The sequence below is a fragment of the Macaca nemestrina genome, chromosome 14 (genome assembly GCF_043159975.1).
Source record: "Macaca nemestrina isolate mMacNem1 chromosome 14, mMacNem.hap1, whole genome shotgun sequence".
In the NCBI taxonomy this organism is placed as follows: domain Eukaryota; kingdom Metazoa; phylum Chordata; class Mammalia; order Primates; family Cercopithecidae; genus Macaca; species Macaca nemestrina.
Window position 1 is genome coordinate 50,575,196 of NC_092138.1, and position 27,905 is coordinate 50,603,100.

General features: G+C 35.0%; 1 protein-coding gene across 5 annotated transcripts in view; it reads left to right on the top strand.

The window, feature by feature from the left end:
- The window catches only part of LOC105465882 (focadhesin), a 316,678-nt gene that overhangs the window by 116,308 nt on the left and 172,465 nt on the right, over window positions 1-27,905 (top strand). For all 5 annotated transcript variants that reach the window (XM_071077854.1, XM_011714536.3, XM_071077856.1 and 2 more), the window contains exons 12-15: window positions 17,428-17,532; window positions 17,956-18,057; window positions 18,572-18,702; window positions 20,617-20,743. In XM_071077854.1, coding sequence (XP_070933955.1) covers window positions 17,428-17,532; window positions 17,956-18,057; window positions 18,572-18,702; window positions 20,617-20,743 — 465 coding nt within the window. The remainder of the gene's footprint in view (window positions 1-17,427; window positions 17,533-17,955; window positions 18,058-18,571; window positions 18,703-20,616; window positions 20,744-27,905) is intronic.

Consider the following 27,905-nt stretch of genomic DNA (forward strand, 5'->3'; position numbering starts at 1 on the left):
AAGCTATCTTCAAAGGGAATTTTTAGTAGATACAATTAGATTTAGAATTCATAAAAGGAATTTCTCAAGGGAAACTATGTCTTACTTGTTTTTACCTCCTAGTAACCTTGGACAGTTCTTGGGCTTTGATATGTGTGTTGTTGACTTAATTAACACAAAATATATTAGACGTGTCTACCTTCTGTCCTAGAACAAATAAACTATTTTCCAATATTGTCATATATTATTCAGACTAATAGATGAAACACTGTAGAGTCCAGGGACAGGGTTTAGGCTAGGTTGGATTGCAGTAAAATTTCATTGAATGAAATCCTATTAATTTAGAGCTCAGGGTAATTTGATACAGGCTGAGTTAAAACAGAAGCAGGTGTTGAAGGTACTGTTTGTAGGCAGTTTGAATTTGCTCACTTGCTTTGGTACAATGAATGTGGTGATTTAAAATGGTCGAATTATCTATTCATTAATAGATCAGCAGGGACTGGTACTTAGTAACACTTGGCTAATTAGTTCGTTACAGTATATATGTGGAAGTAATAGAATTTTATTTCTTTAACATTTTTCTCTAATTCCATATTGCCTCCTTTCATTATTTCCAGTAGTGTGAATTATTATTAATAATAATTATACTGGTGACATTTTGCTTTATTTAGTGTCAAATTGTATTCAGTTTTTAATGGTAGAGATGCAGCTTGATCTGCTTTAAGTGGACTTATGGAATTATCCTTCAGCTTGAAATACTATAGATGCCTTGTTTTTAGGAAATGAGAGGACAGGTGAAAAGAAGAGAGAGGATTGCTGGACAAAGTTGCTAGAGGGTTAAGAGTGCCACAAGTGGTAGCTCCTTATCTCAAGCCTAGTGACTGGGACTTCAGCCTACCTTCTACCTGCCCCCTGTGCCTCTCTCTCTCCAGTTCAGCTTGATGTGTATCCCTTGTAGTTGGGGTGGACAAATGGATACAGTGAATTGGTGACTCCCTGAAAAATTGAAAAGGGAGTGATGGTCTGCCTAGTTGTTTTGATAGTGGAAGTGAAGGAGAGAGTACTGCAGTATAGGATCTAGAATTTGTTGAAGTAAAAGATGTGTTAGTGTTCCCTTTGACAGAACATAGGGAACATGGGCAAGAGAACTCTAGGGGAATTGTTTCAGATCTCTTATGATAGGGCTGCTTAGAGGAGTGTACAGGACTCTATTGAAAGAAGCAGGATCCTAAGGATTGTGGAACAGAGGAGAGCATCTCACGTACATCAAGAGTCTAAAGAGAACTTAATCTTGCAAACTTGGGCTCCTTGCTATGGAGCAGTAGGTTAATCCCCTTGGGACCTGTTCGATGTGAAGACACCCTAACTCAGTGTTGAAGGAGTGCTGACATTGCCCCCTAGGGTGAGCAGATTCAGAGATGGAAGTGGTGTGGGGAAGCCAAGCCTATCAGCGTCAATTAAAGGTTGTAAGGTTAAGGGGACCCCGAGAATGCTGTTGGTTACCATTGTGGCCCTTTGCCACAGAGATTCTGGATTTAACCTTCCTAATCTCATCAGTGTGGGAGTAAGAAATGTGGAGATAATCTCAAGTTTAGGCTTCAGTGGGCACTGATTGATAATGCCAAACCATTTACTATAGTAGAGATTGCCAGAAGGTGGGTTTGATTGACATCTTTTCCTTTGGTTTCACTTTAAATTTTTGTGTGTGTGTGTGTTCCTGAGGTTTACAAGTAGAAGTCTCAAAATTCACTTTAGCTTAAGCTTTCCTTGGTGATGTCATATGTCTTTAAAATTAATGATAAATTGATGAAATATCATGAAGCAAAAAAAAAAAAAGTATTTGCAATAATCAAGTATGCCCATTCTGTTCTTTTTCATGTTTTTCCTCTTTGAGACAATAGTGGAATTTCACTAGCTTGATAGAGAATTTTTGGTGCCTGTTTTAAAGTGCTCAGTGAACATTTGATGAGTTCTTAGTTACTTTTTGAAGCCAGGGAGGTTTCAGGCAATGGTCTGCAAAATTGCTAAAGAAAGTCCTGGGATCATTTTTAAAACAGCAGAAAAATGAAGAATCATGCATGCATATACTATGCTGTCTTAAATCAAACCCTGGCTGAAGCTATAGTGACACATGCTGTTCATGAAAGACTTAATACAGTCCTTCTAATCGGATGAATTGTCTTGTTGTGCAAAAACTGTTATTACACTGTGTGTGAAACCAACCATGCTGTAGGGGGAAAAATTAAATCGCCTGACTGAGAGGTCACTGGTGAATAGTAACACAAGATCTATTACCGTTATTAGAGACTCTGGAGGACATTCACCCTTTTATGGTCTTTCAACTGCTGGAATGAAATATTTTAGTGGTAAATGACACCCTTCTGGGAAATCCTTCTGAAGATTCATTCTTTGCTGCTTGCACATTGGAAAAAAAAATTGGGTGGCGGGGGGGTGTCAGGGAAAAATCACATTATTCCTTTCAGATCACTTAAAAAATTTACCTAATTTGACTTGGTTTGATAACAATTGCCTTTAAATGTTTCCCATTACACCCTTCTTAATCTGTGTCTATTAGGACCACACTTTGTCTTTTGTAACATGCACGTTCTATAATAGTTTCCATAGGGAAATTCACGATAGCATGAAAGCCCAGACACGAGGGTGGATGTGGTTTATGTCGAAATCAAGATTAAGCACTTTAAGATACGTGAAGTGAAAAGTCTATCTGCTTATTTTGTTTATTTTCTTTTAAGGGCCTTTGAATGTATATAAGGAGGATTATGTGAATATATATTTTTAGTTCTGCATGGCAACCATACTGAACAGTAAATATTTTAAGAAATATTTTCAGAAGTTAATGAATAGCTATTGATCTGAGGTGAAGCTTTATAACACAGTTATTCAAGTGGCAACCAGAGTTCCTTTCCAATGGATTATATTTGTTATAAACTGTCAATCCATTTGTTACAATTTATTACCACTCTGGAATTTTCTGCCTTTTTGCTATTGTGCTGTATGGTTGGGATTTGTTTTTGTGGGGACAAGAAAGAAACAAAGTGTTCAGCAATAATATTGCAAATGATTTGGATAATTTTTTTTTTGTTGTTAATTTTGAGGTCAAATACCTGAGTTTCTCTTCCTTCCATTATTTGATTTCAGCATCTTTCCCCCCTGTTTCTTCTAAAGCTTTCTTATTTTATTGCCCAAAAGATATGGAACAGTTAGAGTGATGTGCATAAGCATATAAATTCTGTTAGATTTCTCAGTGTCTGCTTTTGTTACAGGTATTTTGATGGGTTCATTAAAACATATCTGTTGAAATGGGGGTTGGGAAGATGAAGGAATAGGGGAAAGGGGATACATTGTCAGAAAGAATAATACATAGATATTTGAGCTTCACCTGGAAATAAAAATAATTTTGTAAAATAGGAGATAGAAACCCTTTGTCAGGTTGCTAATGAGAGGCTTGACCTAGCTGCTGCTGCAGCAGCATCTTTGGGGATGATGAGAAATGCAAAATGCACTGTTGCTAGGCAACTCTCTTGGCTGCCTTTGGAGCAGGTTCATATGTGCTAAGAGCTAATGAATCCTCATGTCTGCTCTTTGAAACTGTTCAAAAGCCAATGAAGATATACCCAGACATTTAGCATTTACAAGTACCTGGACCATTCTTGCCATGTCATTTACTCATTAAAAATTAAGTTGACCATTTAGTGAGTACCAAATATTGCTTTATTTTTCAAGGTAATCCAAGATTTGAGCCCTAGTAAATATGTTTTCAGAAAGAAGCCCATGTCGATGACTTACCGCTGATGGGTACTGTTTAAATTATTCTATATGAAGCATTATTTTAAATTTGAATGCTTCCTGCCTCCTCAAATGTCAAGTTTTTGGAGCCTGCCTCTTTCAGCCTCTTAGACATTTTAAAATTATACCTGCGTGCTTTGTTCAGCCCAAGGTTGTTATTTCTGAAGATGCTAGGAATCTGGAACCCAGAACTAATTTTGTAGGTGGTTTGTCTAAAATTCTCCCTTTCCCCCTCAAAAATTCTAGGCATTAACCATAAGACAAGCTACAGAATACGAATTAAAACTTCATAAGGAGCATTCATACATCAAATAATGAATCTAAGTACTTGTAAGATCCCACCCAACCTTTAATAATACCTTTCCCTCAGGGTCATTGTGAGGACTGAAAGATCCTGTACATGAAAAAACATTGTAAAGTACCATGTAAATGCTAGTTTTTTATGTTGAATTCCATCTATTAATGATCATCTAAATTCAGCAAGCATTTTCTGTTACTAGATTGTTAGCTATTAGGTTTATTAATATTTAGGTTCATTAATATTTTGGCAATATGTGGGATAATTATAGTGGAATTTATTTGTAGCAGGATTTAGCCTATACCTGTTAATATTTTGGTTACACTAACCTGTGATTTCTCTTAGTGTCATAGCACCCAGTATAATATCGTGTGATAAGAGGCATTCAAGAAAGATTTATTGTTTAAAGAAAGTTGTGTAGTCTGCGTAGATTAAATTGAATTGGTTTATTTCTTGTAATATTTCAAAATATATTAGAGATTCTGTTATAATTCTACAAATACCTGTTTTCCTATCTTTAAAATGAAAACAAAAGAACCCACCTCATTGAATTCATCCTGTGGATTAAATGAGATAATCCAGAGTATAGTACTGGTTTATAGTCAGTGTTTGATGAAAGCTATGTATTATTAAAATTATAGTTGATTTTTATAGCTTTTTAAATTCATTTCACAATTATTTGTCTGCTACCTTATATTCCAGGAGCAGTGCTAGACTGTTTAGCTAGATGACATGTTCCTTGTCCCTCTGGGGCTATCATCATATTTTATTCCCCAAGTACATCAAAAAAGAGACATTAGTTATTATCTGTGTGTGTGTGCGCGCGCCAGTTTTAAACAACATTTAGATGCAAAAAGGGGATAGAGAACAGTGCTGTTCAATAGAAGTAAAATGCTACATACATAGGTTTAAGTTTTCTGGCAGCCACGTTAAAAAGTGAAAACAAATAGGTGAAATTAATTTCAACATGTTTTGTTTAACCCAGTATATTTGAAGTATTATTTCACTATGTAATCAGCATAAAAATTATTACTGAAGCATGTTTTATATATATATATTTGTGCTAAGCCTCCCAAACCTGGTATTATTTTGTACCCACTGCACATCTTGATTCAGACTAGCTACAATTCAAATGCTCAGTGGCTGTATAAGGCTAGTGGCTACTGTGTTGAACGGTAAAGGTAGTAAAAATTCCCAGTGCTCACTTTTTCAATATAAATGTAAATATGTATCTAGAAGTACTCCTAGGCTGGGTGTGGTGGTTCACACCTGTAATCCTAGTACTTTAGGAGGCGAAGGTGGGCGGATCACTTGAGGCCAGGAGTTTGACACCAGCCTGGCCGACACAGTGAAACCCTGTCTCTAATAAAAATAGAAAAAATGAGCTAGGCATGGAGGTGCACACCTGTAATTCCAGCTACTTGTGAGGCTGAGGCATGAGAATCCCTTGAACCCGGGAGACTGAGGTTGCAGTGAGCTGAGATGGCACCACTGCACTCTAGGGCGACAGAGTGAGACTCTGTCTGAAAAAAAAAGGAAGACTCCTTATTGGTTTACTTAGCTAGAAATAGCCTCACAGATTCTGCAGTGGAGCGGAAACCTAAAATGGTCAAGAACAAGAGTTTTTCAAATGGGGTTTTCATGTTGGTACTAAGAGTGTAAAGGAATGTCTGGCAGGTAGTTTTTGGTGGCAGAAGTAGCCAGCCTCAATACCTATACTTTGTTAACCTTGTCTTCCTTTTTCAGTTATTGGTAAGTTCAGTTCAGCTCATATTTACTGACTTCTTGTTACATTTATAGTCCTGGGTAAATACAAGAAGAATAGAGGCAGGTTTGCCACCTGTAAGGCTTTCACAGGCTAGTGTGTGTGAGAATGAGTAACTATAACCCTAAGTATACTGGAATAAAGGTGTGCACAAAGTTAGAGTGGCAAACAGTACTTTGAGTATTCTTTGCCTAGAAAGGGGGCAGGTAATTACCTTATTATCCTTAAACATTATATTTTATGGGTGTGAATATTTTCTGTGTGTCAGTAGTTGAACTATCAGGTTGAAAAAAGGAGGAACATACACAAGGTTCAGTGAGCAGGAGGAGGGAATAGATGTGCCTTGAAAAATAAGCTGATCGGGGAGGCAGGGGAGAAGCATGATTAGACTTTGTCTCCTGGCATCGACTGTCATCTTTGGGCAGGAAATCTATCCTCTGTCTCATTCTTCTACTGAGCCTTTGCTGGGTGCTGTGGCCGGCTTAGCTACTTCCTACCTTGCTACCTAGTAGTTCTATGTCCTTTGGCCATTTAACATCTGCTTTAGTCATACCATTTTTGCTGAAAGTAATTTTTAGTAAAATAACATTTTATTTTACTAAAGTAACTTCTTTAAATATGTAACATATAATAGTAGTATGTAAAATATCTAATCAATGAAATAGTGTGTACAATATTCATATGTTCCCCCAAAAAATGTATACACAGAAGTGTACACAAAAGCATTATGTTGCACATGTTTCTTTGTAGTTTTTTCACTCATCAAGACGTTATGGCTGTTTTACCATATTTATGCAGATCTAACTTATGGTTTTTGGAGGCTGCTGGTGTTCACAACGTATCAACAATTTAATGTAGTAACCATTTTCATACTGATAGACGTTTAAGTTGTCCGAGGTTTTGTCGTTGTTACATACATCTGAGGCCTTCTCAGTCATCTCAGCCTTTTAGAACAGCTTTGTCCAAAAGAATTTTCTGCTATCATGTGAATGATCTATAGTTTGTGCGGTTTTATGTGGTAACCACTAGCCACATGTAACTATTAAGTCCTCGAAATTTGGCTAGTGTGACTGAGGAACAGAAGTTTTAATTGTATTTAATTTTAGTTAATTTAAATTCAAATTTAAATTAAATTTAAATTTTAGTTAATTTAAATTTTAGTTAATTTAAATTTAAATTTTAGTTAATTTAAATTCAAATTTAAATTGAAATAGCCACATGTGGCGGCTAGTGGCTACTGTATTGGGCATCCTAGCTCTAGAATCTCTCTCTTCCTCTGAACAATAAAAATCAATCATTAGCCATACTGTTTATTTTGTATACATCAAAGACTATCTTAAAATGTTTCCTTGTTCTTTTGACTTGTTTTTTGTCTATAGAAACTATTTTTTATACTTTTAATCTGTAAAGTTGAGTTCAAGTTGTTCAGTTATTTGTGCTTGAGATTATAGTTGTGAGTTTCTTAACTAGACTGTGAACTACTTGAGACAGGGGACCGTCTTTTGTCAGTTGTGTCATCAAAGCCTAACACAAGCCCAGTGTAGAGTTGGCCCTCACATATTTTTGATGGCTGGATATGTAACTCATAGGAGAGTTTTCTGTTTATTATTGATATGGGAATACTCTAGAAGTTATTCTTTTTAGAAATCCTAGAAACCATTGTTTTCTTAATTACCACTTTCTTTTAAAGCAAAATGTGGAATGATCCTAGTTTGGGGGTCCCCAAGACGACTAACATGTTTAGTGATTCTCTGAAAGAACTCAAAAGACTCAGCATAGAGCTGTAACCATGCTTAAGATTTATTACAGTGAAAGGATATAAAGCAAAATTAACAAAGGAAAAGGTTCATGAGGCAAAGCCTAGAAGACACCAAGTGGAAGCTTCCTAGAGTCCTTTCCCAGTGAAGTCACACAGGGTGTACTGAATTCCTTCAGCGTTGAATTTTGGCAAGCAACATGTATGGGTTCTTTGATAAATCTGCTATTTTATTAAACCCCCAAACATTGAATCTATTTAGTTTAGTTACATAATTGCTTACCTAGATGAGCTATATTTAATAATATCTAATTGTTGGAGGGATTTCAAACTCCTCCATCCAGTGTAAATGTAAAACACATTGCCAATGAGAGACATAATAGTAGAAATTGTCTGCACCTAATTATACATTATACTTTACTTATAGGACATTGGCTTTTAACTTTTATTTGACCAGACGGCCAAAGATTTAGAGCTCACATGGCAGAAATGTGTAACTACTTTTGTCCAAGAAGAAAATTCTATGGATACAGGAATTCAGTCGCTATAGTTATCATTTATGTAAGTTTCAGAATGTTAGCAATGGATGTAACTGTTGATTATATTCCTTTTTTCCCTATTGGTAGTTACGTATTGGTAATGTAGCCAACCATTACATCATGATTTAAGTTTTCTTATACTGTTTTCTAAATAAATAAACTTTCTTACTCTGAGAGATAATATTCAGATGGCTAATGAGACTCACCTGGGAATAAAGTTTAGGCCGGGAAGGGTTGTGGTTTTCTTCTGTATCAAACCTCTCAAGTGATACGATATTTACTTTATCTTATTCTAGTCTGCAGTATTTTCTTTGTCTTTCCATACTTGAACCTCCTGTATTGCTGGCCTTATTTTCTACATACTAGGAAATTTATACCTCAGATTCTGATGATGTTTATGTTTTTGGCATCCTAGTAACCTTTATTGGATGGGTAAATTTTTCTGATTCTAAGTTAATTTGATCAGAACTTGTTCATAGAATCAAATAGTTGCAACATTATTATAAGATCCATTTGCTTATATAATTTGAAGAGATAAATTAGACATAATTTATACTCTAAAAGCACTTACAGTGTGCTGGGAACTAGGGACACAAAGGTGAATAAGAGGTCATCCCTGTCTTTGGTATGGCTAAGTGGCAAGTACATGGGATGGGTTTTAGTGTTAGATTGCTTTGATACAGTCCTAACTTCAGTACAAGCTTCAGTTTTTCATTTGAAACATGGTGATAATCATGATTTTCTATAAAGTGCTTAAGAGAATGTTATAGTTAGTATTCAATAAATGCTAGCTGTTGTTATTTAAGGAATCACTACAGATCAGATGCCCAAGCTGGATTGGAATAAGGCTAGAGTGATATATCACTATCGAAAGATTGCCTGGTTGGGGCCTTTGCTATTCTAGGTACATTTCTTTCCTTGAACTTTTTTTGACTCTCAAAGGTTGAACTTCAAGACTCTAGAATACTTCTTTAATTATAATGCTAGTATATAAATACAATTTGAATCTTAGAAGAGTAAGATTATACTATTTACCTTTATTTTTGTGATGTTGCTTACGTGCCTACAGATTCCTTATAAGTGGAGGAAATAATTAGCTTTTTAGCATTTCTGTCAATAAACTTCTTTCCAATGGACTATTTAAATAATAAGCAAACATCATAAGTAAAAATGTCAAGTAATTGAGGAAGGTAGAATTAAGTAATGTTCAAAAGCTTAATCATTTATTATGTCATTTTTTGTAGAATGAATAAGTTTTAAAAGTCTCTTCCAATATTAAATTATTAAGGAATTATGTTTCTGTATATATCATGCAAGCATATTTATTCTTATATTTTATGTTTTATCTTTTCAATTTAACTGAATAGACACTATTATCTTACCATTCTTTTAAAAATGACAAACACACTTATATATATAGAATTTAGATCAATTTTTCCTCAGGACAAGGGCTTATGCAAAGATGAGTGAGTCAGCATTTATTGAATCTAAGGCTATGGGTAAAATGTGAACTAAGAATACACTTTTGTAGTTCAGGTCTAGTTTTATAAAACATGACTCTGAAAAGTTAAAAGCAGATACTGCTTTGGAGTTTTACCTCTCACTTCCATTGGATGATCATATCTTGAATTATTTCGTTCCACTCATAACTTTATTTTCTATTTATACTGATTTATTACTATGTATCTCATATAGTAATAAAGTATGAGCTATCATATTTTTTAAAAAGAGGAATAGTTATAAACATTATATATTGTCTCATCTTCTAACCATGATGAATAGTAACAAAGCCCTTTTTTATTTCTCATAATTTATAAGTAGATAACACTACTTATGATTTTCATTAGAGAACTGTCTGAAAAATTATGCTCTTTTTTTGCAGCCTCTTGAAGTGTTGCCAACATGTATGTTTTTTCTGAATCCAGTGTTGAATTTTTATACTCTGTTTTTTGTACGCTTGATTTCAGTGAGATGCTGGTTTGTGTCTCTCTTGCTTGTTTTTTTCTTTATGTTTTGTCCAATTTATGGGGTGAAGACTTGCATGATGGCTCTTTGTTTCTGTTATAGATAGGTTGGAATCTATCTTTGCTGTTAGTCTGCCAAGGTAGAATGGAGGAGTGAACTGAGACATGAACTCCTATCCACGTTTTGCCATCATCTAACTTTGTGATCTCTTTGGGCCTCAGTTTAATCTTCAGTAAAATAAAGTTGTTAAACTAAATGAAGTTGATAAGATATCTTCTGACTCTTAAAAAACAATCCCAGGAGTTTTTGAATATGGTAAACACATAACATGAAATCTACCTTAAAAAATTCTAAGTGTACTGTACAGTATTGTTAAGTATATGAATATTTTTGTACAGTAGATCTCTAGAACTTTTTTTTATTTTGCATGACTGAAACTCTATACTCATTGAACAGTAGCTCCCCACTTCTCCCTCCCTGACTGTCTGGCAACCACCATTCTACTTTCTGTTCTAAGAGTTTGACCACTTTAGATGCTTCATGTAAGTGGAATAATGCAGCATTTGTCCTTCTGTGGCTTATTTCACTTAGCATTGTGTCCTCAAGTTTCATCTAAGTTGTAGTATGTGATAGAATTTTTCTTTTTAAAGACTGAATAATATTCCATTGTATGCATATACCACACTGTGTTTATCCATTTCATCCACCGATGGACATTTAGGTTGTTTCCATCCCTTGACTATTATGAATAATAGGACATGAATGTGGGAATGTGAATATGTCCTCAAAATCCTGATTTCAGTTCTTTTGCATAAACAACTTCAAGATCAATCATAGAGTAGATTAAAAAAATTTTTTTGAGGAAACTTCATGCCGTTTCCCATAGTGGCCACATCTTTTTACATTCCCACCAACAGTGCACAGATGTTCTAATTTTTTCACATCCTTGTCAACACTTCTTATTTTTTTTTGATAATGTTAATCCCACCGGGTATGAGGTGACATCTCATTATGGTTCTAATTTGTGGTTAGAAAGGATACTTAGTGTGATTTCAGTCTTAAATTTGTTAAGACTTGTTTTGTGATCTCACATGTGATCCATCCTAGAGACTGTTCTGTACGGACCTGAGGGAGAACATGCTGTTGCTGTTGGGTGGAATGTTCTGTGTGAGTTTGTTAGGACCACTTGGTCTATAGTGTTGTTCAAGTCCTCTGTTTTCTTATTGATCTTCTGTCTGGATGTTCCTTCCGTTATTTAAAATAGGATATTGAAATCTTCTACTATTACTGTATTGCTTTCTATTTTCCCATTTGGTTCTGTCAATGTTTGCTTTATATATCTGGGTGCTATGATGTTGGTTGCATATGTATATATGTATATATAATTATCATATTGTCCTGGTGAATTATCCTGTTTATCATTATATAGTGTCCTCCTTTCTCTCTTGTGATGATTTTTGATATGGACAACCTTGCTGGCTTTTGGTTACCATTTGTATTAAATATCCTTTCACTTTCAGCCTAGTGTATCCTGAAATCTAAAGTGACTCTTTTGTAGATGTCATTATAATGGGATCTTGTTTGGGTTTTCAGAATCCATTTAGCCACTGTATGCCTTTTGATTGAGCAGTTTAATCCATTTACATTGAAAGTACTTAGTGGTAGGAAGGGACTTACTATTGCCATTTTGTTAATTGTTTTTTGCCTGTCTTATAGCATTTTTTTTGTTCCTTGTTTCTTCTCTTGATGTCTTCTTTTACGTTTCATTAATTTGGTAGTGACACTTTGATTCCTCACTCCTTTTCTTTTTTCTTTTTCTTTTTCTTTCTTTTTTTTTTTTTTTTGAGACAAAGTCTCACTCTGTCGCTCAGGCTGGAGTACAGTGGCATGATCTTGGCTCACTGGAACCTCTGCCTCTCAGGTTCAAGTGATTCTCCTGCGTCAGCCTCCCAAGTAGCTGGGATTACATGTGTGTGCCACCAATGCCTGGCTAATTTTTGTGTTTTTAGTAGAGACGAGACTTCACCATGTTGGCCAGGCTGGTCTTGAACTCCTCACCTCAAGTAATCCACCCACCTTGGCTTCCCAAAGTACTGAGATTACAGGCATGAGCTACCTCACCCAGCCACTCATTTTCTTTTGTGCATGTTCTACGTGTATTTTTTTTATGGTTGCCATGGGTCTTACATCAATGTCTAACAATATTTTAAGCTGATAACAAGTTACATAAACTTCAGTCACATACATAAACTACTTTTTTACTTCTCCCTCCCTTTTTATGTTACCAATGTCACAAATTACATCTTTTTAATAAAGTTCATCCATTTACATGGTTTTTTTTTTTAATGTTACTTATACTTTTGCCTTCTAAACCCTGTACCAGAATTAAAAGTGATTCACGCACCACTGTTATAATATTATAGGATTCTTTGTTTATATATTGCCAGGGAACTTTATATTTCCATATGCTTTCGTGTTGCTGTCTGGAGCCCTTCTGTTTCACCTTGCAGGACTACGTTTAGATTTTTTGTAAGGCATGTTTAGTGATGATGAACTCTCTCAGCTTTTGTTTATCTGGAAATATCATTATTTCTCTTTTTTTTTTTTTTTCTGAGACAGAGTCTTGCTTTGTCGCCCAGGCTGGAGTGCAGTGGCACAGCCTCAGCTTGCTGCACCCTCTGCCTCCTGGTTCAAGCAATTCTCGTGTCTCAGCCTCCTAAGTAGCTGAGATGACAGACGTGCACCACCATACCCAGCTAATTTTTGTATTTTTCTTTAGTATAGATGGGATTTCACCATGTTGGCCCAACTGGGCTCGAACTCCTGATCTCAGGTGATCCTCCCGCCTTGGCCTCCCAAAGTGCTGGGATTACAGGCATGAGTCACTGAACCTGGCCTCTCCTTCATTTTTGAAGGATAGTTTTACCAGATATAATATCCAGTATCTTCGTTGGCAGTACCTGCCCACTAACTCCTGCCCACACCTTTCAGCACTTTGAATATATCATTTCACTCCCTTCTTGCTGGCAAGATTTCTGCTGAGAAATCTAGTCATAGTCTTATAGGGGCTCCCATAGCAATCCTGTGATTCTTAATTAATTTGTTTATCAAGGAACTTGAACTCTGGAGGAGGGAAGAGAAAACATTGAGTTATATGAAGCCAGATCTTGAGACAGTCAATTATAGGGCACTTTCCAGCTTCTTTTACATTAAAGGTAAAATCCGAGTATTCATTGTATTTTCAGCCTCTGAAGGGTATAAGATTCAAGATTAGGAGGATCAAGAGCTGGTAATTGCATCTCAAGTAAATACATATTCATAAGGAAATAATTATTTAATTAATAATAATAAAAAAATTAGCCCATCCTTTATGCAAAAAGTATTTTCCACAGACATCTATCCGTATCTGTTTTTCCCTAGTGAAACAGTCTCTGTTTTATTTTTTCCATTTAATTGGGGACTTAATTTGGGCTACTATGCCTTGAGAACTGTGTTAAGTCTAAGATTATTTACTGTAAACATTTCCTACTTTGTTTATTTCTGAACTGGCCAGAGGAAAAGACACACCCTTACATACTTTTTTTAGGGCCAAGTCTCATAAAGGAACTGTGTACTCTTAGACATAAATACAGTACTTTATTTCTCTCCTGACACTATAATTACAACATTTGTTTGAAAGTCACACAACTAAATACGCTGGTTTATAAAATGTCACTAAATATACTCATTGCCCTTCTGAAAACTAAGAATCTGTCAGTGTGTCTTGGTAGAAATCTCTCTAGAAGGGGATAATGCATTGAGATCAGTGCAAGCCAATTTAAGATAACCGTTTGTTTTTAATTAAAATAGGAACTGAAAAGTCAGTTCAAAAATTTGTCTCCTTTCATTTGCCCAAGGTGAGAGTGATAGAATTTCTCTTCCAATCAAGTCTCTGCACTTGTTAAAAACATCATGCATTTTGGCTGTCTGTTGTGAGATCGTAGCTATTACATGCACAGCTCCACATGCTGCTGTGGTGTATTGTGGTCAGGGTCATTAATGAATTAATGTTTAATTGTCAATGTCTTGGTGGTAAAGTTAAGAGGATATTTTTTCACTTTTGAAATGGAATTAAAATAGATGTCTTCTAAGTTTAGAAGGAACAGGCTTTCTAAGAATAGAACAGATAGAGAAAATTAACAAATACAGTGGGCCCTTGACATCAGCTGGTTTTTCCTCTGTGGATTCACCAACTGCAGGCAGAGCATATTTGGGGAAGAAAATAAAAATAACAATTTAACAATAAAGATAATATGAATAAACAATATAGTACAACAACTATTTACATAGCATTTACGTTGTTTTAGGCATTATAAGTAGTATTGAAATGATTTAAAGTATATGGAAGAATGTGCATAGGTTATATGCAAATACTGTGCCATTTTATATAACATGCTTGAGCATCTCTGGATTTCGCTATCCATGGAATGGGGTGTGCGTATCTGTGTGTCTGACCATGCTGGAACCAATCCCTGTAGATACTGAGGAATGACTGCTGGACAACAAACTTTTGAAATGTAGCATATGGCAAATAAAAATTTTTGACATTACAGTTTGTGCTATCAAGTAAGTGCTTTGATTATAGTAGATATTTAGCAAATAATTTTGAATTGAATTTTAAAAAACCATTAAAATATAATTTACATCTCATATAATTCATCCATTTAGAGTGTACAATTCAATGGCTTTTATTATATTTACAGAGTTTTGTAAACATTACCACAACCAATTTGAGAACATTTCATTACCCCCAAAAGAAACCCCATGCCCATAAGATATCACTGCCTGTTTTTTCACCCTCCCTGACCAGACCCTGCTTCTTACTTCCCCTATCCTAGACAACCACTAATCTACTTTCTATCTCTACAGATTTGCCTATTCTGGGCCTTCTACTCATATAAGTGAAATTATACAACACGAGGCTTTTGTGGCTGTTTTTTTTTAATCTTAGCATAATGTTTCCAAGATTCATCCATGTTGTAGTATGTAACAATAGTTCATTTATTTTTATGGCTGAATAATATCCCGTTGTATGGTTATACTGTATTTTGTTTGTTTATTCATCAGTTGATGGGCATTGGGTTGTTTCCACTTTTTGGCCATTGTAGATAATGCTGTTCTGAAAATTCATTTACAGAAGTTTGTGTGGACATATGTGTTCTTTTTTCTTAAGTAGATAACTAGGAATCGAATTGCTAGTACATATGGCAATTCTATGTTTAACCATTTAAGAAACTGATAGAATGTTTTCCAAAGGGCCTGAACTACTTTACATTACCACCAGCAGTGTAAAAGGGTTCCAATTTCTTCACATACTTGGCAACTTTTGTTATTGTCTATCTTTTGATGATAGCTTTTGCATGATGTGTGAGGTGGTATCTCATGGTTTTGATTTGCATTCTATCATGTCTGATGAAATTGATCATATTTTCCTGTGTTGGCCATTTGTTTATCTTCTTTGGAGAAAGGTGTATTCAGATTCTTTGCCTATTTTAAAACCTTTTTTTTGGTAAATTGTTTTATTATTATTATTATTATTTTATTTTTATTTTGATGGAGTCTCGCTCTGTCACCCAGGCTGGAGTGCAGTGGCGCGATCTTGACTCACTGCAAGCTCCTCCTCCTGGGTTCATGCCATTCTCCTGCCTCAGCCTCACGCTACAGGCACCCGCCACCATGCCTGGCAAATTTTTTGTATTTTTCAGTAGAGGCGGGGTTTCACAATTATTGGGTTTTAAGAGTTCTTTATATATTCTAGGTACAAATCTCTTATTAGCTATATGGTTTGCAAATACTCTTTCCCATTCTGTGCATTGTTCTTTCACTTTCTTTATAATGTCTTTTGAAGGACAAGCATTTTTGCGTTGATGAAATTCATTTTTCCTTTTGTGGCTTGTACTTTTGGTGTCATATCTAAGAGCTTTCTCTACCCCAATGTCAAAAAGACTTAATCCTATATTTTCTTTAAGAATTTTATAGTTTTAGCTCTTACATTTAGTTCTAAAATCCATTTTGAGTTAATTTTTACATGTTGTGTGAGAAAGGGGTCCAACTTGATTCTTTTGCGTGTGGGTATCCAGTTGTTGAATTCCAGCACTATTCCTCCAAGAGACTCTTCTGTCCTTATTGTTTTTTTCTGGGGATCCTTGTCAAAAACCAATTTATTATAAATGTAAGTTTTCATTTCTGGACTCTGAATTCTATTTCATTGATTTGTCTTTCTAATCTTATGCCAGTACCATACCGTTTTGATTACTTTAGCTGTGTGGTAAATTTGGAAGTGAGAAGTTTGAGTCCTCAAATTTGTTTTTCTTTTTCAGGATTATTTTGGGTATTAAGGGTTCCTTGCTTTTACACATGCATTTATGATCAGCTTCTCAATTTTTGCAAAGAAGCCAGGTGGAATTTTGATAAAGATTGCATTTAATTTCAAGATCAATTTGGGAAATAATTATGTCTTAACAATACTATGTCTTCTGATCCATGAATATATTTGTTTTCACATTTTATTGTGTTATGCATAGAGATTGAAATGAGGACTTAGAGGGAAATTTTTGTCCATTGGCTCCTTTGTAGTACACTGACTTTAATTACTTCTTACTGGAGTAACCTAATTGAATGTTTCATTTTGTGAAATTTTATTGTTTACATATCTTAAGTGTTGGCTGTTCATTAGCGCTTTAAACTTCTTTGAGGCAGGTTATATCTTTTTATTTTTTTGAGACAGGGTCTTGCTCTGTCATCTAGGCTGGAGTGCAGTGGTGCAATCATGGCTCACTGCCATGTTGAGCTCCCAGTGTTAAGTGATCCTCCCACCTTACCCTCCGAAGTAGCGGGGGCTACAGGTGTGCACTACCATGACCAGTTAATTAAAAAATTTTTTTGTAGCAACAGGGTCTTCCTGTGTTGCCCAGGCTGGCCTTCAACTCCGGGACTGAAGCAATCCTCCTGCCTTGGATTCTCAAAGTGCTGGGATTACAGGGGTGGGCCACCATGCTTGGCAAAGCAGGACGTATCTTAACTGCTATCGTATTTCTCAGAAGTGATGTTATAGTTGTTCAAGAAAAGCACTTTTTGATTGGTGTTTGGCAGCTAATTATAAAAGTGGTAGAATACTAGTGATGAAATTATCATTAGCCAATAATAGCTAACTGATATATTCTAAGTCTTCCAATTCATTCATATTCATATTATTCCTCTGGAAAAAAAGATAAATATTCCATTATGTATTACTTTTTTGTAACAAGGCATATTAATATATTTTAAAAATTTATTTTAGGTGCCAAATCTGATTCCAGTTTTGATGTTCAAATTGGGAAGACCACTGGAACCTATATTATATAATGATATATTGTATAGTTTACCTAAGCTTGGTGTTCACAAGGTTAGTATGTTAATTAATTTAGTTGGGGAGAAAAGTGAGTCATGAATAATACATTGAATTGTTTTTAGTATTATGAAATTTTCAGCCCTAAATTTTGCCATAATCACTACTTCTCTTGTTGAGCTAGGAGGTAATATCTGAAGACAAAAGTGTTTATTACAATATTTAATAATTAATTCTGTTAAATTACTTAGTATCCAAGTTTTCACTTTGGCCATTTTCTGAGATTAGGTCCTTATGTCCCCGGGATTGCTATCTAGCCCCTCCAACGCTATCTTTCATCCTTTAAGAAGGTGGGTAATATTGCAGCAAACTTTCTTTTCAGTCTTCATTTTATAACAAGGGGTTTAAAAATGCTTTTGGTAACCTCGAGGTTGTCTGCATTCACGTTTATACAACTAGAGTTTCTGGAATATTTTCTAGGTGTGTGTAGGACAAATTCTACGAGTAATACAACTACTTGGAACCACCCCACGACTAAGAGCTGTCACTTTGCGTTTGCTGACATCATTGTGGGAAAAGCAGGTAATTTCAGATATACACTTGCATGAGTATTAAATATATTCCTTTCACTGAAGGAAAATAATTATGTTATATATGGCAATGCTTTGGTTTAGTGGTATTAATGAGTGGCATCAATGATTGCATTGAAAAGGTTTTGATTTATTGTGATGCATTTGTAATGCAGTTAGTTGCTATTGACTTTCAGAGAAATTGAGAATATAAAATCTTATTTCTTTATTTCTGAAATGTATCTTTCCATTTGCTTGAGAAATAATGGAAATATAAATGATTAGAGCCTTTGTAATTAGGGTGAGATTTAGCCACTTTCTTCTTGTTTTATGAAATCAACAGTACATTGGTCTATAAGAAAATCCCCAGTAATCACTACAGCAATCTTCTCTGCTGATTAGAAGAACTACATTATAATTTGCAATGCAAATGGAGGATTTGGAGGTGAAAATGCTGCATAAAAGGAAGTTGATGATTATTCAACTCAAGTTGGGAAACTACCTTTTTTGTAAAATTGCTTTTGTAGGACCGAGTCTATCCTGAACTGCAGCGTTTCATGGCTATGTCTGATGTACCTTCTCTTTCGGTGGGCAAGGAAGTCCAATGGGAGAAACTGATTGCAAAAGCAGCATCAATCAGAGATATATGTAAGCAGAGGTATGATGTTGTTAACTCTTAGGAATGTATATCATGATATATTAGTTTGTATTTAATTTTTTTATTGCAAGCAAGAGGCAAGAAAAGATAGGCAGAGAATATATGAGTAGTAATAATTTTTTATCTTAAGTTTTCTGATTATAAAATTTAATAATATTGAACAATAGCTTTGAGAAGTGTGTCTTTCCTTTTCAGGTCTAGTCTTGTATCTAGGTTTGTAGGATATTTATATCCTTTTCTGATTAATAATTTAATATTGCAGTAAAACATGTGATATTATGTTTTCTATTTTTCCGTATATGAATCCCTGAAAACTACACAGTAGACTGTTGTCATAAGCTGTTCTTTCTTATATTCTCCCTTGGTTTAAGTAGGGCGATAAGTAGTTTTAATGGGGAGCCCTTATTTTTGACTTACTGCGTGGAATTATTTGTAATTATAACAAGGAAGAAAATGATGATGAATTTTTATATATGTTGTAAGCTTTTAGGAAAACATAAAGAAATTAGGAAGATGACTCTGCTGTTCTAGATTATGGATTAATAAACAGGGTGGAGGTGACAAGACTGAAATAATACAAGTCGAGCTCTACCATATCAAAACTTTTTTTCTTGCATGTGCTAAGATGAAAATGTTTACAGAGGAAATAGACTTGATGCATTTGAAATAGTTGTAGTCCTGCAGTTTCATTTGTTGATCAGGCCACTGCATTGAATTCTTGGTAACATCATTCTCACTTCTGTTAATGACAGCAGTGTGAATGCTACTTTCTGAAGCTGTGCAATGAATTGGCTAAGATGCTGATAACATGGATGATTCCTGTTTCAAGTAAAATTTGGATCAGAATATACAGAAACTAAGCCCTAGCAATTTTGCCTCTTTTCTAAGCTTCCATCTTTTAGCAACACAAAAATGACCTCAGTGTAAAAGAAAAAAAAAAAAAAGGAATTACATGTGTATAACCCAAGGACTGGGAGTTTGAATTTTATTGAGCTATTGGCATGGAAAAAAATTCAGAGATGAAAGTTATTGGCTGACATTCTTATTTTATATAATTAAAGTTGAGGCTCAGAATAGACTGAATATCAAACCAGATCAGAGTCTACTGATAACTTATTCAGTATTCATTTCAGTTACTACCTCCAGATCTGTACAATGTTTTCATTTTGGAAAATTATTTCCACTTGTGGGACAGTGAAACAATAGAATTCTGACAGGTAATTTCATCAATTTACATTTTGTTAATTAAAGAAAAGATATTATTGAAAGGTAACAAGGAATTCAGGGAATAGACTTGCATAACTGTGAAATTAATGATATTCTGGCGATAGCACAATATATGTGGATTAGAAAGGAGAGGAGGGGTAGGAGGATGAGTGAATGAATTTAGCACAGTGTCTGGTATGAGATAGGAGCTCAGTTGGTTATAGTTTTTATAATTTTTATCATTATCATCATTATTATGATAGGTGCAGCCACCCTAGTTAGTATTGCTACTAGCACAAATCATCTCCTGTTCTCAAATTCCTGCTTTTGTAATGAGTATCTGATACTATCAGGCAAGAATAGCTCTATCTTTACCAATAATCTCAATTAGGTAATTCAGTTCTTTTTACCATTAATACAGCCTTGAGTTTTTCTCAATTTAGACAAGAGGATTTGTGATTTAGGATGAATGAAATTTGTTAAGTGTCTTTTTGGGTTATTTCTGTATAAAAATGAGCATAAAATTATAGCAGAAAATGATCATGATGTACATTTTTGAAGAAAAAACATGGTGTTAATATTTGAGGGTCACCATTTAGTGGCACAAGAGTATAGAAAATGATGGATGCTTTTTATTTAGGCAAAAGATCTGGGAGTGATAATTGCTCTTTAGCATTAATTTTGCTTTTAAACTTTAATTTCTTGTAGGCCATATCAACATGGTGCAGATATGTTGGCAGCTATTTCTCAGGTGTTGAATGAATGCACCAAGCCTGATCAAGCTACTCCAGCAGCCTTGGTATTACAGGGTCTTCATGCACTCTGTCAAGCTGAGGTAGGCATTTTTAAATTGCTTTGGATAGTTTTGAAGAAAATCTTTTATAAGGCAGAGTGGGTACAAGAATGTAAGATTAGATTCAAATAACTGAAAGTCTGAGTGTTCATTCTCAGTGATTTTTTTCTTGGAAAAGTGAAGCAAGACCTACTTTACAAATTCTTTCTAGAAGGGAATCTTGAAACATCCCGTCATGTAGGCATTCTCTAGAGATCAAAGAAAACCAGACTTCAGGTTTTTCTTTGTTCTTATTTATTTTTGTTAAGACAAAAGGGAAAGTTGTGCCTATAGGAGAACTCTAGAATATAGTTGCTTCTTAATTTTGTGATGAGAAAGCTTTAGAAACAGGTGAGGTGAAGAAATTGTCGTGGGCCAATGGCACTTTTATGGCTAACAAAAATTATTGTTTGCTAAACGATTGGGAAAGAACCATTCATTCCTAGTGATTAGATTGAGTAGAGTGGGTAAATGTTAGAACTAAACTTGTAAATCATTTTCTGAACTTCAGACTGTTCCCAGAATTGTAACACAGCAGAGAGAATCTACTGTTTTAGAGAAATGTGGTAATTGCACCAAAGATCATTCATTGACCTAACCAAACTTTTTGACTTAGTGAGCATACATACCCAATTGTAGTTTTTTAGTGAATGAGACTAAGTAGAATTCTCTCACCTTAAGGTTATGGTTAGTTATGGTTGACAATGATAGTAATGAATATAATGATATGATAATATAAGTGACAGCCATATTGAGTGTTATGCTCATGTCCTTGGGCTAAGCACTTTTTATGTATTTTTCTTAACAACTCTGCAGTATAGGGATTAACACCATTTTACAGATGAGGAAGATAGACCCCAGAGAGAGGATAGGTATTTACTCAGGATCTTGGTTTGAGAATACACTTCTATTCTTTTTGGTGAACACTTATTTCAGCAGGCAGTGAAAATCATTGCTGTTTAAAAACTGATGTGTAGTAAGGACAATGCTTTCACATCATGTGCCCAATATTTGGAAAAGTTGTTAGAACTTAATGGCAAGGGGCCGTTATAGCAGGAGAATACCACGCATACCCAAGGACACTTGATTTTACTGCTTCTATCAGTTATCTGAGATTGGGAAATATCTCTCTAATAGTTGTATTACTTTCATAATAAGTAATTCTAAACTCTATGTTTAAACCAGCTTTGAGAGAAGAAAGAATTCTAAACTTTCACTTCCAAAAGGTGACCATTTTTACTGTTTTGCAGTATTTCCTTTTCATTATTTTTTCCTAACAGGCATCAACTCATTTCTGAAATCAACATTTTTTCTTACAATAAATAGTAATTTACCCTTATAGCTTTTATGATTCCATTGTTTTCTCTGCCCATCCCCTCCTGTTACTATAAGGCTCTATAGTTTATCAATGCTTATTAATGCATAAGAAATACCCTGAGTTTGGCACTGACATTTCTCATTCCATTTCTCTAAGCCATCATCATTAACTGTGGTTAGTACTGAAGATAAAGCATGTTTCTTTTTAGGCAGTAGTGTACGTAATATATATCAGTTGTTCTATGTGTCCTTTGACTAGTTTAGGTAGCTTCTCTGAAACTTCGTTCCTTCAAAGGAGGATAAAATAAGATTATACACAAAAAAGACGTAGTGTAGTATCTGCTCACGTGGGTATTAATAAATAATAAAGCAATACCACTAATCAGTTAAGTTCATTTTATTTTAAAGAATGCTTATTTTCCTACCTCTTATTTTTCATCTGTTCATTTTTGTCTAGAAAGTAAATTTTATTGATGCTTACTAAAGCAAACGATTTTATTGATGCTTACTAAGTGTTATATGCCAGTTTTTTTTATAGATATTATCAATGTCCAGTATTGTGGAATTTGTTGAAAGTGACTGTATTACTATTACTTTCGACGATAATTTTTTTAATGTTTGGTAATGAATAGCTTTGTGTTTATCTAAATAAGTAGATATAATCTATTTTCCTCTGAGGCTTGATGATGGTAGTAATATATCTTTATGTTTTGTTTAAGGCTTTCCAAGCTCTGTGTGTGTGTGTGTGTGTGTGTGTGTGTGTGTGTGTGTTCATTACTTGTGAAGCTGCTGCTGTTATGTCCTGTGATGTGTGTCACAGTCATAAAGTATACTTGGTATTCCCGGCTCTTGCCATGCTGCATTTACTAATTTGGGGCTCATCTTTTGTTTTGTTTTGCGTCCAGAGTGCTATTCACAGAGGTCAGCTTGTATTCTGTGAAGCCAGTTATTTTGTTTTCTAATTGATATCATGTGTGAAGCGTGATGTAGCCAAGATTTCAAGAAGGAAAACATTCGGCATAGTTATAAATCCATTTCCCGGTAGCATTTGGTAATGATTTGTCTATCTGTTACTCTTTAGATCCTTAAGTATCGAATATAATTAGGTATATGGAAAGACAGCCTAATTTGGTGAAATAAAACAAATTAATAAAGATAAGAGAATAAATTGAATAACTCTATCTTTAAGAAAATAACCTTAGTTGGAAAAGTACCCAAAATTGGATTTTGCAGGGCTTTCCCCACTTTGCCTTTGTAAAATAAGTAGCTTTTTCCCCCCTTAGGTTTGAAAGTGAACTCTTTCATCTTGAAAGTTGTAATCATGAAATTCTTTTGTCTTTGCTTGCATCAGGTTAAGTTTAGAATTATTGCTGCTTAATTATTTATCCTAGACATCAATGAAAGATTAAAAGGGTGGATTCTATCTACCTTCCAATTCTGTCAAGGTAAAGATTGTGTTTTCAGTATGGGTTTCTTTAGTGCTACTTTGCCAAACAAACAACAGAGAGAGAAGGTTGTAGGAATCTTGGCTGACCATAAAGGCAAAAATTTAGTCTGGCTGTCTGGAATTGGCAAAGAGAAATTTGTCCCTTCCTTAATGCTATTGATGTATTGATTTGGGAATTTACAAGTTTGTTTTTAGGGCTGAATTGCTTTTAAAAAATTATAGCTAATGTTTCTTGGGTTCTGTGATTGTTAATATTGAGTGTCAACTTGATTGGATTGAAGGATGCAAAGTATTGTTCCTGGGTGCATCTGAGGATTTTGTCAAAAGAGAGTAACATTTGCGTCAGTGGACTGGGAGAGGCAAACCTACCCTCAAACTGAGAGTGTACCATTTATTCAGCTGCCAGCATGACTAGAGTAAAGCAGGCAGAAGAAGTTGGAAGGACTTGCTGAGTCTTCCAGTCTTCATCTTTCTCCCATGCTGGATGCTTCCTACCCTTGAACATCAGACTCCAAGTGTTTCAGCTTTTGGACTCTTGGACACCAGTGGTTTTCCAGGGGCCCTCAGGCTTTTGGCCACAGATGAAGGCTACACTGTCGGCTTCCCTACTTTTGAGGTTTTGGGACTCAGACTGGCTTCCTTGTTCCTTAGTTTGCATATGGCCTATTGTGGGACTTCACCTTGTGATATCAAGGCTCCTTAATAAACTTCCCTTCATACATACATCTATCCTATTAGTTCTGTTCCTCTAGAGAACCCTAATTAATACAGGTACCTACTGTGAATTTGAACATTTTATGATATCGGGATTGTAGGACTTCATTTTATAGTGAAGAAACAGAGGTTCTGGCAATTTAACACATGGCTCACAAGAGTAGTCTCAAGACTCCGAAGTCTCATGCTCTTTTGTTACTCCCAGGCTTGTTTCCTTTGAAAAATGTGGGCATTTAAAGTAGTAATTTTATTTATCATTACACTATGAATTTGTCATTTTCAAAGGAAAATAATTAATATTCCTGCGTTCTGTTTTTCATATCTTTTCCACTGAGCTTTCTCATTACTTTTTGCCCCACCCACCATCATTTCCCTTAATTTTCTTCTTTCTGTCTGAATACAGAATGATGGCTCCAATAAGCAATAATCTTTTTATAAAGCAATTTTATTGAGATATAATTCACAAAGCATACAATTCATTCATTTAATGTGTATAATTTAATGAGTTTAAGTATATTCAGAGCGTTACACAGCCATCATCACAATCAATTTTAGGACACTTTTAACTCCCCACAAAACTCCATACCCTTTAGTTGTCACCCCTAATCTCCATATTCCACATTTCTCCTGGCCCTAGGCAACCACGAATCTACTTTTTGTCTCTGTGGATTTACTTATTCTGGACATTTCTTATAAACAGAATCATATGATGTGTTGTCTTTTGTAACTAGCTTCTTTCACTTAACATATTTTCAAGGTTCATCCATGTTACAGCATGTCAGTACTTTCTTTCTTTTTATTGTTGAATATTATTCTGTTTGGCTCTACCACATTTTGTTTATCCACTTATCAATTGATGGAAATTTGCCACTGACAGACAAATGGATAAAGAAAATTGTGGTGTGTATGTGATTGTTAATATTGAGTGTGTGTGTGTGTATGCATGTATGTATATACACCATGGAATATTATTCACCCTTAAAAAAGGAGATCCTGCCATTTGGGACAATGTAGATGAACCTAGATGACATTATGATAAGTGACATAAGACAGACACGGAAAGAAAAATATTGCATGATCTCTCTTATATGTGGAATCTGAAAAAAAAGAAAGAGCTCTGATACACAGGTATATAGAATAAAACAGTGTTTACCACAGCAGTGAGAGGGAAGAGGAAATAGGAGATGTAGGTTAAAGGATACAAAATAGAAGGTATGTAAGAACGGGTTTAGATAGTGAATGTAAAATGTGAGGCCCAAAGTTAATAAAATTTTATTTTGTTAAAGATTTTTATTAAATAAGTAGATTTTGGCTGGGCATGTTTGTTCATACCTATGATCCCAGCACTTTAAGAGGTCAAGGTGGGCAGATGGCTTGAAGCCAGGAGTTTGAGGCCAGCCTGGGCAACATGGCAAACCTTGTCTCTATAAAAATATGAAAAATTAGCTGGGCATAGTGGCACACACCTGTTGTCCCAGCACTTGGGAGGCTGAGGTAGGAAGATTGAGGCTGCAGTGAGCCATGATTGAGCCACTGCATTCCAGCCTGGATGATAGAGCAAGACCCTGCCTCAAAAAAAAAAAAAAAAAAAAAAAAAAGTAGATTTTAGCTACTCGTCATAAAAAAGTAACTATGTAAGATGATAGATATATTCGTTTGCTCCACTGTCATAGCCATTTTACTCTCTGTATTCCATGACATCGTGTTGAAAATCTCAAATATAAACAATAGAATATGTATTTAGAAATTGACGGACATTGGGATTGTTTCTATTTTTGGCTATTTTGAATAATGCTGCAATGAACATTTGTGTACAAGTTTTTATGTGGATACATATTTTCATTTTGGTAGATAGATCTCTAGGAGTGGGATTGGTGGGTCATATGGTAACTCAGTGTTTAACTATTTGAGGAACTGCCAAACTATTTTCCATAGTGGTTGTGCAATTTTACATCTGCACCAGCAGTGTAAGAAGGTTCTAATTTATCCATATCCTCACCAACACTTTTTTTTTTCAAGAAAGTGATTTTATTTTTAAAAATTTTGATTTTTGTTTTAAGTTTTGGGGTACATATGCAGGATGTGCAGGTGTGTTACATAGGTAAATGTGTGCCATGGTGATTTGCTGCACCTATCAACCCATCACCTAGGTAATAATTCCAACTTGCATTAGCTATTTTTTCTAATGCTCTCCCTCCCCCCACCCCCTCCCCCGACAGTTCTTGGTGTGTGTTTTTCCCCTCCCTGTGTCCATGTGTTCTCATTGTTCAAATCCCACTTATAATTGACAACATGTGGTGTTTAGTTTTCTGTTCCTGCATTAGTTTGCTGAGGATAATGACTGCAGCTCCATCCATGTTCCTACAAAGGACAACATGCTCTCATTCCTTTTTATGGCTGCATAGTATTTGATGGTGTGTGTGTACCACATTTTCTTTAACTGGTCTATCATTGATGGCCATTTGGGGGTGATTCCATGTCTTTGCTATTGTGAGTAGTGCTGCCATGAACATACATGCGCATATGTCTTTGTAATAGAATAATTTATATTACTTTGGGTATACACCCAGTAATGAAATTGCTGGGTCAGATGGTATTTCTAGTTCTAGATCTTTGAGGAAAAACTGCACCTTCCACAATTGTTGTACTAATTTACATTTCCGTCAACAGTGTAAAAGTGTTCCTATTTCTCCACAACTTCACCAGCATCTGTTGTTTCTTGACCTTTTAATAATTGCCATTCTGACTGGTGTGAGATAGTATATCCTTGTGGGTTTGATTTGCATTTCTCTAATAATCAGTGATGTTAATACTAACATTTTTATTATCTGTTTTCCTTTTTAACTATAGCCATCCTAATGAGTGTGAAGTGATATCCCATGTAGTTTTCATTTGCATTTCCCTGATGACTAATAATATTGAACATCTTTTCCTATTATTTTTGGCCACTTCTGTTACCTTTTTGGAGAACTGTCTATTCAGGTCCTTTGAATATTTCCTTCTTTATTGCTTTTGACTTCCCTGATTAACCAGGTTACATTTCATTTCTATAGGAATGATGAGTAAAAGAATTCTGTCCTGATGCCTCTAAGTAAGTGATACTTGAAAGCATGAGCTTGGTTTGTGGGCCTTTCACTACAAAGAGAGCTTATTAAACCATAGGAGAGATCAGATGAACATACATTATGTTATTCTTTGCTACTTTGTTCATGTGTAACATTTTCTTTGTTTTTATATGAAAGTAGCATAATGCTTTCAGCTGGAAAACTGCTAGGGATGTTTTAATAATATTTGTAGCAGCAGTAGTAGGCACCTCTTGATTTATTGAGTGAGTACTTTCGGTATAGTTAACAGCATATACTACAGTCATTATTATTTATTATCTCATTTAGTTCTTACAATTGAAGAAAACCCCAATCGTGACAGGTACCGTTTTCTTCTGAGAGGTTTACAAAAGTTGAATAATTGCCCAAATTCATACAGCTAAAATGTAGTAGTCAGGACTCAAACCCAAGTCTGCCTCAATACAGTTTTTATTAAGATAAAATTCACTTGCTGACATTGTGTGCTTTTGGTGGTTGTGTTTGTGTTCACTTTACCTTGTCATGTTGTGTTATTGGAGAAAACTTTTTTTGAGAGTGGTATTTGGACTTTTTTCCTATCCTTCTCCATTTTCTTTTTGATTGG